The sequence below is a fragment of the Pieris brassicae genome, chromosome 11, assembly GCF_905147105.1.
Source record: "Pieris brassicae chromosome 11, ilPieBrab1.1, whole genome shotgun sequence".
NCBI lineage: Eukaryota > Metazoa > Arthropoda > Insecta > Lepidoptera > Pieridae > Pieris > Pieris brassicae.
The window spans coordinates 13,611,937-13,624,571 of NC_059675.1; the positions used below are offsets into that span (position 1 = coordinate 13,611,937).

The window sequence follows — 12,635 nt, forward strand, 5'->3', positions numbered from 1 at the left end:
ATATCGATATTTATTATTAATTCACTCTTTTTAGGGTGATCGGGTACACATCGTTGTTTCGTCCCGCTCGCATCAATACAGATCACCACCACATTCGCCTATCGTACGCATCTCGACGGCACTGCAGCAGCGTTGATCCAGTTGTTGCATTAACTAAATCAGTCCATGCGCGCGTTTTCCCTTCACATGGCCCCGGACAACAAACATTATATAAGAATTTTCATTCCTATGTTTTATGACTACATTATGCCCAAAAACTTCCATAACCATATATACAAAAGTGACAAAAGTCCCTTCTGTATCTGAAGTGCTTTAAGGATGGAAATGATGGTCTGGAAAGCCATTCGTGGTATTTTAAGGAGCCTTCTCCAACAGTACATCTCCAGAGCATCCACCTTTTGACCAACCTTTGTTTCTGCGCTGTATAGAAATATAGGAAAAAAAAATCTTTTTGGTTATTCGGCGGTCTTTCCAAACTTTACCCAAGCGCACCACTGTGGATCCCGTGTTTCCACATAATCTCCGTATCGTCCTCACGCCCTCTTGCGATCAAGACAGTAGTAGATCCTAGAAAGTTGTACTAGTTCGCAGTAACACTCTGAATTACTACACCGCTATGTCCAGCTCGGTTTATTATCACTTTCGTCTTATCCAGTGTTAAACCAAATTGGATACTAGTTTCTAGGCGAGATAGTAATTCTTCTTAGTCCTCCATTGTTTGGGCAAAACTTTTGTATTGTATTGTTGTTAAAAATGACCCATTTACAGAGACTCTCTCATTCCAGTCGTACAAATGCATTATATACTCTGTGTAGATGTTAAAGAGTAAGAGAGACAATATACATCCCTGCAGAACGCCTGACTGAGTTTTAAATTCACTCGAGGAGAACCCTTCTTCCGTTGCTGTACCGGATAAAATAACTAGTAAAAAATATCCTTAAATATTTCAATATCTGCGTGTTAAAAAAATAAAGTTTACCCTATCATCTCTTAGCTGGAGCGCAGATGCCAGTGCCTTCAATGCTGGTGGTGCAAGGTAAGGTGCTCTGGAGTACGCGGCCTCCAAGGCCGCCGCCTGCGCAGCCGTAAAAGGCACTCTTGCATGACGACCGGACCGACGTGACCGACAGGCGTTACCTGTTCCTAGAATAATAATTTTCTTTGTCGTTTAATATAAGCAACTCTCAAAATATAATTGTAGTTTAAAATAATTTAAAACAAAAAAATAGCTTCTAAAATAAATACGCGTGAAAAAATTATACTACACAAAATCCTCCGTAGATGGACTTTGTGTAGGACTGGACTTCACGCTAATGTTGTCCCTAGGCATAATCGTCCGAAAACAGTAATTTTACATATGAATATGTATCTGCGACAAAACCAGTGATGACCCAGTACAATCAGCCGAGAAAATGAATGTTGCGTAATTACAACTCAGTACATGTGTTATAATTTTAGTAAAAGAACTGACTTGGAAGTCGGGGTGGCTGATATCTCGTACAACACAACCAGCTGGGAGCTGGCGACGCTTCCTCTTTTTTGGAGTTATCACTTAATATTCTGTCAATACTAAAGTCCGAGGTGCACTTGGAACTGGCCTGCGCTGATAGGTCCATGACGGGAGCTAAACTAGGGCCCATTTCTAATCGGGTACATTTAAAAACATCATACATAATAGGGGGAGGGTCTAAAGCAGTCCACGCCTATAGAGAATGTTGTGAAGGCTCGCATCCCTTACATTTTGCGGTTTGTTTGTTATCTCAGAATCTGTGTACGCATCGCTTAACCTACGAGTGTTGTGACGTCCGTTCATTGATAAACTTCAAAAGGAAATTGATACTGTTTAGCGCACAAAAGAATGTTATTACTTTAAGGGTATGTGAGAAAATTAATTTGTAATAAATATTCAACTTAGTAACTTTCATAAATTGACTTGTAATACGACACTACACAAAGGGTCGGATGCTGCACATTTGTGGTCAATAGATAATTAATTTATAACGCATCTTTTGAGATTCGACGTACGAGATAATACGTTGTAATGAAATACATAATTACTTAGTAATATATTTGATTAAATTTGAGAGAATAGAAGGTCTGTATCTTCAAATTCACCGTCAAAAATTCTAGTACTATATTGACTGTCGATTTTTGTTTAATAAGTTATACTTAAACTTCTGAAACAATTTTGAATACATTTTCGTTTTTACGTAACATTAAAAATTTTAAAAATCCATACTAGTAGAAGTACATATTTTGTTATCGTGCATTAATCGTTTTGTCGCTCCAACAAATAACGGCATTTCAAACCGCTATCTTTAAGTTGCATCGCCAAACATTGTATTCCTATTTAAACATCGTATACTGATTGTACAATCTCTACAATCCAATTTTCAAGTGACACATTATTTTATTGTTGCGGTTCTTTTAAACGAATAATACAATATAGCTCCACCAAGCTAGTTTCGATTGTGTTTGTGTAAATGCTATGCATTAACTGTTCAAGGCCAGTTAAAAGATAATTATAGCTACTCATGCAAGCACTACGATGAAAAATTATACATATTACGTACTGCTGTTTCACGCTGTCTTAAATTAAGAAAGAAGCATAACAGATTAACATAATAGAAAAGGACTTATACGTACGGAGAAAAACCGTCTTTATACTTATTAAGAAACTCTATTCATATCCATTAAGTAGTTTAGGAGATGTAAGCGTACAGACTTTGCTATGTATGTAGATACAAATTTTAACCAAATTAATTTTAAAATTGAATATACTCACACTTCACCCATGATTATCAAATATTAGTTCCATTTTAAAATAATATCGAGATAATATAGAGACTAGAGAGAAAAGAAGTAAGGCGTCGTTGTAAAGCAATCAAACATTATTATATGTTACGTCACTAGTTTTTGTAAATTAAAAAAGGACAAGTATACAACAGATGGAACAGCTTTATGTTTAATTTAAGTTTAACAATTTAACTGTCGATTGACCTGTTCGCCTAAAATGTAGCGTCCAGTAAGGAGAGCTCTGATATATGAATTATTTAGTGAAATATTGTACCATAATTTAACAAACCTAAACCTAATAAACGAATTTAGTTAATTTATTGTTTACTTTGTTAGTAACCAGTTAGCCTGGATTAAAATGATTTTATTTGTACCAATCTATCACATTATTATGTACTTAATTATATGTGAAAATATTTGCGTAAAAAGAAGTTTATATTTAGTTATATTCTGTAATTCTTTCTCATTATATAAAATAACAATAAACATTACGAGCACCAAGGTTGCCGTCCGATACAATCATACCACTTATAGCCAACTCGAAAGCCTGCATTGAGATTTAGAGACCTCATTGAATTTGTCTGTGGTGAACGTCTTTTGCGTTGGAACAGGTTAATCTACGCACACATTATTTAATTTTCATCATGTCTGTGCCGAAATATTTTGTAATTGAAAACAATGATCGGATTCCGCGAATTGGATTTGGGACTTGGCAAGTAAGTTATATTTGATCTGTTAATAACTTAATTCCCAAAACATTGTTTTAAAATCAACAGACATTATAATGTCTTTAAAAAAATACGTAATTTTTTTTGTATTCCATAAAAAGCGCAGTTCAGACAAAATCATTTTATAGAAGCTTTGAAAATGTTATTTACATTATGAATTATTATTTATTACTATAAGTTTGTAATACATCAAACTGGGAAAATGGCTTACAGCATGTTCTAAACAGGATAAATTTTAAATTATATTGCAATTGAGCACAATACATATAAAGAAAGATACGTACGTTTGCATGCGTTATACATATAACGGTCAAAAAGTACCTACTCTTGCATTCAAATTTTTACATGGGGCAACGACCCCGTGGGAAAATAATAAAACAAAACAATAAACTTTATAATTTAATAGATTCAACATTCCCCGTGACACGACATAAAAAAGTACAGTAAACTGGACTAGCTAAACGATTGTAATAAATGAATTTACTTTTGTACAATTTCTGATGTTTGACCTTCATCGACTTTAATATCTTTTACTACTATTTTGTTTATCAGAGTCTTGTTAGTTTTCGCGTTGTCCTTTTCATGTTTAATTAGTTTGATACGTCTCTTTAAATATGCCTTGAAGAGATCCCATTTAGATTTATGAATTTTAGAATTTGAGTCAATGATTACCAGAGGTTTGTCACAGCATTCTGACACGTAGGCATTGTCGGTCCCACAGGAACATCTGCCGCTACAAAAGGAATATGTTTCGCTGTCGTGATCCCCTGCACTCCTCGCAGATAGACCTCTAGACGTGGTGGCACGACAACAACTATCATGAGACCAATTTTCTTCCAGTAAATTTAAATTGTCAAATACACTCGAAGATGACACAGAAACCATTTAACAAACTAATTTATCTCATCCATTTCACATTCTTTTTAGGCTTTTTTGTATTTGAAGAATATTCACAGCACATTATTAATTAATTTTTAACGTAAATATATTAACTGTCATGATGTACACAGATAAAAATTCTACTCAACGTAAAACCAATAGTTCGCGTATTAATAAAATGTAGGCAACACTAAATATGTTTTTGAATCAAAGAAAACATTGAAATTAATAAAATGTTACATGGAGCCTCAGGTAAAATATTGTTCCTTTATTTTTTATAATATTTAATTTCAGTGTCCATCTACGGAACTTGAGAAGACAGTATCGTTGGCTTTAGACGCTGGTTACAGGCACTTCGACTCCGCGCAGGTGTATGAAAACGAGGCTGCTCTTGGTAGAGCTCTTAACCACTGGATCGCTGGTGACGTACAAAAACGAAAGGAACTCTTCGTGGTTACCAAGTTAGCTCCTTCAGGTATGTTCAATGAAAGCTTCTTCTATACTTTACATACCTACATAATAACAATAAACGGGTCTGAAGCCCGTGCATAAATGGATATTTCTTTAATCGTACCGTTGTTTGTACAGAAACTTACTTTCTTGTAAGAAAATAAATCGAGCGAAATCAACACTACAGCACACAATGTATTCTAGAATAGAAGACTGATCCTTGCTTTTAATGAAAATTGAATTAATATTTTATTACTATGTTAGAGACGAACTATTTCCAAGCAATACACCTCAAATTTCTATAGAATATCGTCAGAATGTAAAGTCTTTGCTAGCGCGACCTTTTGATTAACTTCTTAATTTTCTCATTTCTTTTAGGAAATCCGCCTAAGCTGATAGATGAATATTTCGAAAAGTCTTTTAAAGCCTTGGGGCTGCAATATATCGATCTATACCTGATGCATACTCCTTTTACTTTTGAACATGTTCCTGGAGATCTTCACCCTAAAAACCCTGATGGATCAATGAAGGTCAATCTTACCACAGATATTGTGAGCACTTGGAAAGTAAGTAATGGTCAAAAACCACTATATTGGCTACTAGGTGGACCTTGTTTTTTTTATAAACTATTATAATTTTATTCATTTACTGTCTATTACTACACTGACAACGGCTTTCAATATTACTAACAGAAAACTTCAGGCTCACATAATGAAAATTTGGTGGTGATTCTTGAAATGTTTCCATAATAATACAATAAATAGAGTTAAAAGAATGGGGGTATATAGCTGTATGCGTTGTGAAATTGAAAAATGTGAATACAAGAGAGATGCTAATAAGAATATACTGCTTAGTTATCGCAGTGATGAAATATATAAAGAATGCAGCTATCCAATAAATTCCCATAATAGTTCCCAAAGTGAAATAATGAATAAAACCATATTAAGCAAATGTAAACTAGAAAAATCTCAGAAGGAGCAGGTTCAGGTTAAATCACTAAAAGATTATATTCCATGGACAAAAATTATTCAATCACCAATTCTTCGGGAGCTCAAAATAAATCTGAATGATAGCAGTTATAGTCATTCACCAGTGAAAGTTAAAACTGATTTAATTTGCAAGGTTTTAGCTATCGATTCACAAGATAATTTGAGTACAACTAATAACCAACTTAAAACAACACCAACACAAACATCTGTGAGAAATGTCCGGGTTGTATCGCAAAAAAACAGTATTTTAACTACATTAATACCCAAATTTATGTGCCCCTGTTGCTGTGGAGGAGATGATGAAATAGAAAACCTATATTCGTTTAATCAAAATCTTTGCAGAGAGCAAACAATAAATTCCTTTGATAGTATCGATTTACAGCAAAATATCAACTTAAATCCGATTCGAATAGATGCCTCTTTGATGAGTGTTATGCGGCTACAAGGGAGCTTAAAAAGGAAAAAATCACCAAAATTTTACGCCAATATGATGAAAGCTATAGCTAAAAATACATATAAAAATTTTACGTTCATTTTTAAATCAATGAAACAAAATTCTACTTAATTAAAATTTAATTTAATTCCTATAAATTTAATTCCATAACAATATATAAATATAACAATCCAAATACTGAGATAGATATAGATATTTATATACGTGCCCCAGAAGATAATATGCATATGGCAAACACATTTTATATTGATATAAAGAACAGAAAGAGACAAATGCGTAATTCTGAAACCAAAAATGGCATAAGAAATATACACTGCGATCGCAATAATCAAAGAAATTATTTTTTCTTTCCTTTAAATCACTTACAATGCGAGGGAAGAACAAATGTTAAACAAGCGTTCAAGCGCATGTTTCGATGCTTTGCCAGCAGGGCCGAGAGAAATGTTAATATTAGTGGACTTGGAAGCCATATGCCATTGAAACATAAAAATGCTGACATTGTCGAAGCTCCCACAACAAGCAACTTTTCATGTCAACATAACCTCGAATCGAATCACAGTTTGGAGATTATCTCATTTGGTTTATCTAATTCAACATGTGATGTTTCATCGATAGCTAGTGCATTGTGTTTACAGCATAGGGTTAAAGATCAACAACGAACTACTTTTTACCGTTTCTTGCAAAAGACAGTAAGAAAAATAAAAACTGGGCACAGCAAAACCCCTGCTGCTACTAAGTGGTTCCTGGCCTTAAAATTGCCTAACGGATTAACTAATGTAATCAAACCGAACGCATATCTTATAAATCCAAATAAAACTGAAAGATTTACTAAAAATGTTGTTATTAAAGAAGTATCTAATAATCTCCGCATACGATCGGAAACATATGACAACAAGTTGGAAACAGTAACAGTTACAAGACCGCCGAATAATAATCTCCGCATACGATCGGAAACACATGACAACAAGTTGGAAACAGTAACAGTTACAAGACCGCCGAATAAAATATGTGGACCTGGAGAGCTGTACTTTACAAACCGATAATCGCATGTGGAACAGGTTATCACTTTCACTGTGTTTCATAATATTAGAAACTTTCTTTATTCGTTGACTACACTTTGTCAAGATACCAGTTATGTCCACTTTATTATATTTGGCATAATTTGATTATACTCTTATTAGGATTATATCGTAACGATATCATTTTTGTTACATTCCTTTAAGTAGTTTTCATAATATTTGTCACAGCGCATTTTCATTACAAAAAAAAAACAAATCGTCTAAAAATCTATACCTATAAATATCGGAGCAATTTCTACGAAACCAAAATTTTATAAAATATTTTCAGGCGATGCAAAAACTAAAGCATTCAGGACAGGTTCGACACTTGGGCGTGTCAAATGTGAACGAGGAACAACTGATGAGACTGTGTGAGATAGCAAAGCCGGCTTGCCTGCAAATAGAGGTCCATTTGTTGTGCCAACAACGTGCCCTAATCGACGCAGCCAATCGATTAGGAGTACCTGTTGTTGCTTATTCTCCTTTAGGTTCCAAGGCTCTCGCTGATATGCTGGCCGCTAAGACTGGGTGATTTTTTTTTATATCAATTCGGTATTTAAACTTTACATGATGCATATGTTGCTAAAACTAATAATGTGATTGGTGTCTCGATATTTTTATTCCGAAACCTTATCTCCAGAGCTCTTCAAAAATAGCGATTTTTCGCTTTTGAGTTCAGCTTCATCCGCCGGATCATATTTCCCATAATGATTTAATTTTGGTTATTTAAGCACAGAACATGACATACTCTAAGACACTGAAAGTAATAAACATTCTGAAGTTTAAAAATGCTCTTTTATCGTAGGAGTATTTAAATATAGTTTAAAAAGAAAATACAAATTTCCATGTACATAACAAATCCAAAGTAATACAGATGGATCTAGGTAATATAATATAATAATTTTTAACAGTAATTACATTATTTATCTTTTTTATAATAATTACAGACGAGAGTACCCAAGCCTATTGGAGGTGCCAGTAGTTCAAAGTATTGCAGCAACACATAACCGAACTCCTGCGCAAATTTTACTTCGGTTCCTGCTGCAACACGGCGTAGGAGCTATTCCCAAAAGTACGGACCCCACCAGAATTAAACAGGTATTAAATGTATTCTTTTCGTTAGTTAATAATAAAATATGTTATCTTTATAAAAAAAAGGGGTAAAATAAACAGTACTAACATTAGTTATTACTAGAGGTTTTCTTTGTAATTTGTCATTAATAATAAATAAAAAATGCTTAAATATGTTTACGCACTCAATATTTTTTTACCCGCTACTTCGCACGCTTAATAGGTTTCAAGGAGCCCTCTTGTAGTAAGCTACTAATGTCTCCAGGTTTGTTGTATCAAATTTAATCCTAGCGTGAAAACGTAGCAAACGAATTTATAACACATTTGGATTAGGTAATCTTGTATGACTTCCTTCCTTCCTTAAGTCCTAGTAAAATAACTATGCACGCAGCGTGTAAATTTTAGTCGAACGAATTTGTAACCAATATTAAACTCTTCAGCCTCTAAAAGTTTATTGTTATGTTATATATTGTTATATCTTTTAATTTCAGAACATATCTGTGTGGGATTTCGAGCTAAATGAAACGGAAATGAAGCAATTGAACAGCTTGGACCGTGGCGAGACGGGGCGTATTTGCGATTTCTCCTTTTTCCCAGGCATTGAGAAACACCCTGAATTCCCCTTCAAAAAATAGTTTTAAATGTCGACTTCAATAAAATTATCTGTTTAATATGTATGAGCTTCTTTCTCTCAATTTTTACAGACCTAAAATTTGTACAGAATCAAATAATATCCCTGCAATGTTACAAACATTATTATTGTCAACCGAAGTTATTTATAAGAAATTCAATATTTTGTTTGCAACACATAAACGTGCTGTTTTTATTTTTATGTTTGACTTTTAAAAAACAAATTTCTATTTGACATTTCGTAATAGTTAGGTTTGTTGAACTCATTGATGAACACTGTCATTTTAAATCATTCTCGTCTAATGAGAACAAACGTTCCACATATTGAAATAACAAAACATGATTTGAAATCAGAATACCTGATTTAAGTCATTGTTTTGTACGAAAATCAATTCAATATGCTAAATAATTTGACTCGAATACTATTGTTGAAAGTTTAGTGGTGTTACGGACAGCACAGCGCTCGGTAAATATATTTGTGAAGGATATTCGCCATGGCACTTATTATTAAAGGAGCTGTTAAGTTGTACCACTATTTGAATGAGGATATTGCAGGTATATTTATTTGTTTTATATTATACAAGCTCAGTGTGGGATAATGCATACAACCTCAGTTCATCGGATCAGTCTAAAATAGATGTACTATCGTTTTCTGAATGCTAACTATAAAAAAAACAGGTTCTAAATAGTTTTCTCTGACCATTTTCCAAGGGCGTATCCGGTTAAAGTTTGTCTAGATTTCCTATAACTTTTAGATAAGAGGACACAAGACTGGCCTTTAATCAGCTCGCCCTGGCCGGGGCTAGCGTTGTTAATCTTCTATTTGTTCGTTGTTTTGAAATGGTTACCCAATTATATGAAGAATAGGCCTGCGTATGATCTTCGCGGTGTGATAGCAGTATACAATGCATTTCAAATCGTATTTTGTGCCTATGTCGTATATTATGTAAGTATATTATAATAATATCTTATATAGCTAGTAAATGGTCAAGCAGTGTTAGCCTAGTGATTGAGCGCACCACTCAATCTTGAGGTAGTGCGTTCCAATCCTGGCTGTTCCTATGTATTTTTTATTATATGTGCGCCAAAAAAATCAGATGCAGACACACAGAGAGAGAAAATTATGAATGATACGAATGTAGGAATGTTGACTAGTGTTGTATATCCATAATAGACCGTCGCGTACCAAAATACGACACAAATCAAGACAAAATTGCAACACAGGTCACGCACATTGTTACCATTTTTATCTATGAATATTGGACAATGCCTTACGAATTATATATGTCACCGCGCGTTATATATATCATCATCAGATAGATATCATCAAGATACCGTATTTAAATCTTTTTTACAGAGTTTAACTTTGGGCTGGCTGAACCATTACTCACTTTTGTGCCATCCAGTTGATTATGAAGCACACAGCATCGAGTATGCTTGGAAAGTGTGTTTTGGATACTTTGTTATAAAGTTTATTGATCTTTTAGACACGGTACGTATTCTTTTCCAACATACGGCATCCGCTAAATATATTTAAGGATAACATTTAGAGACTTGGCACTAGTATTTAGTCTTCCGTAGGTATATGAACTACAAATTGTAGGACTTATACGATGCGATAAGTTTCTTTATAAGACTCATTATGGTAGAATTATTATATTTTACTCTTTATAGTTGTACAGAGAAAAATATATGTATATATATGTACATGAATGTAGCACGTGTAATACATTTAAGGAAAATTAAAGTTGGAACGGGCGTATTGGTGTAACAATATCTTTCAGACAACTCGTCACTAAAAACAGTAAAATAATAACAGTAAAATGCAAAATTATAACATAAGTTAATTTTCAGGTATTTTTCGTTTTGCGTAAGAAACAGAATCAAGTGTCTTTCCTGCACGTCTACCATCACTTTGGCATGGTAGGAGTGGCTTGGGGTATGGTTAAATGGGTTCCAGGTAAAGAAACTTTTAAAATATAGATCGCGGTCTGAAAATCTTATTAGAGCATTTAGAATTGGTTGACACATCCGTTTAAAATAGATGTGATGAAGTCTTTTTAATGAAGCAAAGTTATCTATTAATCAACGGTCATATTAACCAACAAATTTAATTAGAATTTTTTATTACTTTATCAACAGTAATGTCAAATTCATATAACTTTACGAAATAAAGATGTCAAGGCCTAGAAGTTTTTAATAACGGACGTTCTAAAATTTATGATAAGCAGTTTAGAATTGGAATAAATATACTGCTACATTAACCCTTATTTAAATACTGCTTTAATATTCATAACATAAGTATTTCAATGACTTGCTAATATATGAGTTATATTATTTCTTGAAACCTTACTACATTATATTTGTCACAGCCAACTAGTTTAATTAGCAGTTCAATTAACAGCCTAGCCTCTTAACTAAACAGCGCCGTTTAACTAGCGGCCTGAAAGATATTCAGCCTTGGATCGATGACGTTTCTTTTTACTTGCGTAGCGTCAATTTAAATTAAGTTCCACTTTATGTCACTCTCAAACTCGAAACGAAACTCTTCAAACCGTCGGCAAACCACAACTTTAATGATGTTTTCCAAAGTTTAATGCAAAACAATAAGTACAATGGAAGAGTGTGAATAATGTGAATTTAGCTGTTACGGACTCAAGAAATTTAATTTCTAAATAAATATTTTTTATATCTACCACATGGTCACTCCGTTGTACGAATGGCCTAAGCATTAGCCAGCCAGTTTATAAATGTTGTTACAATCGCTACGGCTGAATCTTTCAGGCCGCTAGTTAAACGGCGCTGTTTAGTTAAAGGGCTAGGCTGTCCATTGAACGGCTTATTAAGCTAGTTGGCTGCGACACATATTACGAAAAGGCCAGAATAAAAAAATGTAACGTTAAAGACTACATTCTTCGTTTCAGGCGGTCACATAACAATGTTGGTAACAGTGAATTCGTTTGTCCACATAATAATGTATGCATACTATCTCCTAACGTCATTGGACGATTCCTTCAAGAAGTCAATTTGGTGGAAAAAGTATGTCACGCAAATACAAATTGTGAGTTTTTAAAGATTTTTTTTAGTATAGAAACATCTTCGTCTAACATCCAAGTTCACGCACATAGCATTCCTCAAATCTAATAGACATTTACCAAATTTTACAATGGACTTTAATTATTTGCAGTACAAGAGCTGGTAAAAATAAGTTAATCTTACAGCTAGAACATCTCCTTGATTAAAAAATTACTGTCTACTTCATAGAGCAATATTGTTTTTTTTTTTATTTCCAGATACAGTTTAGTTTGTTATTAGCCCATTTCTTGGCCCTGGCCTTGGCTCCGGATTGTCCCTTTCCGCGCGTACCAGCCTACATTCTCATTCCGCAAAACCTCTTCATGGTGCTATTGTTCTGCGATTTCTACTATAGAGTTTATATCCAACCGAACAGAATCACGAAGAGAAAATAATGTTCAAATAGCTGTTGAGCTCATAAGCATTGTGAATAATAAAATATAAATTTTAAAAAAATCTTTATAAGTTTTTTTATATATGTTAATTAGATGTTTTTCCAATAGTT

General features: G+C 33.7%; 2 protein-coding genes across 2 annotated transcripts; both read left to right on the forward strand.

Annotated features, from left to right (window-relative positions):
• The first annotated feature begins 3,372 nt into the window (after positions 1-3,372).
• On the forward strand, positions 3,373-9,102 carry LOC123716501 (1,5-anhydro-D-fructose reductase-like). The gene is made up of 6 exons (XM_045672265.1): positions 3,373-3,512; positions 4,698-4,878; positions 5,232-5,419; positions 7,644-7,882; positions 8,302-8,452; positions 8,917-9,102. The coding sequence occupies exons 1-6, from the start codon at positions 3,441-3,443 to the stop codon at positions 9,058-9,060; spliced, it is 975 nt and encodes a 324-aa protein (XP_045528221.1). The 5' UTR covers positions 3,373-3,440; the 3' UTR covers positions 9,061-9,102.
• A 281-nt stretch (positions 9,103-9,383) lies between these two features.
• LOC123715931 (elongation of very long chain fatty acids protein AAEL008004-like) lies at positions 9,384-12,607 on the forward strand. Its single transcript, XM_045671310.1, has 6 exons — positions 9,384-9,610; positions 9,811-10,001; positions 10,413-10,547; positions 10,910-11,015; positions 11,980-12,116; positions 12,349-12,607. Exons 1-6 carry the CDS (start codon positions 9,550-9,552, stop codon positions 12,523-12,525), a joined length of 807 nt encoding a protein of 268 aa, XP_045527266.1. The 5' UTR covers positions 9,384-9,549; the 3' UTR covers positions 12,526-12,607.
• Positions 12,608-12,635: the final 28 nt, after the last annotated feature.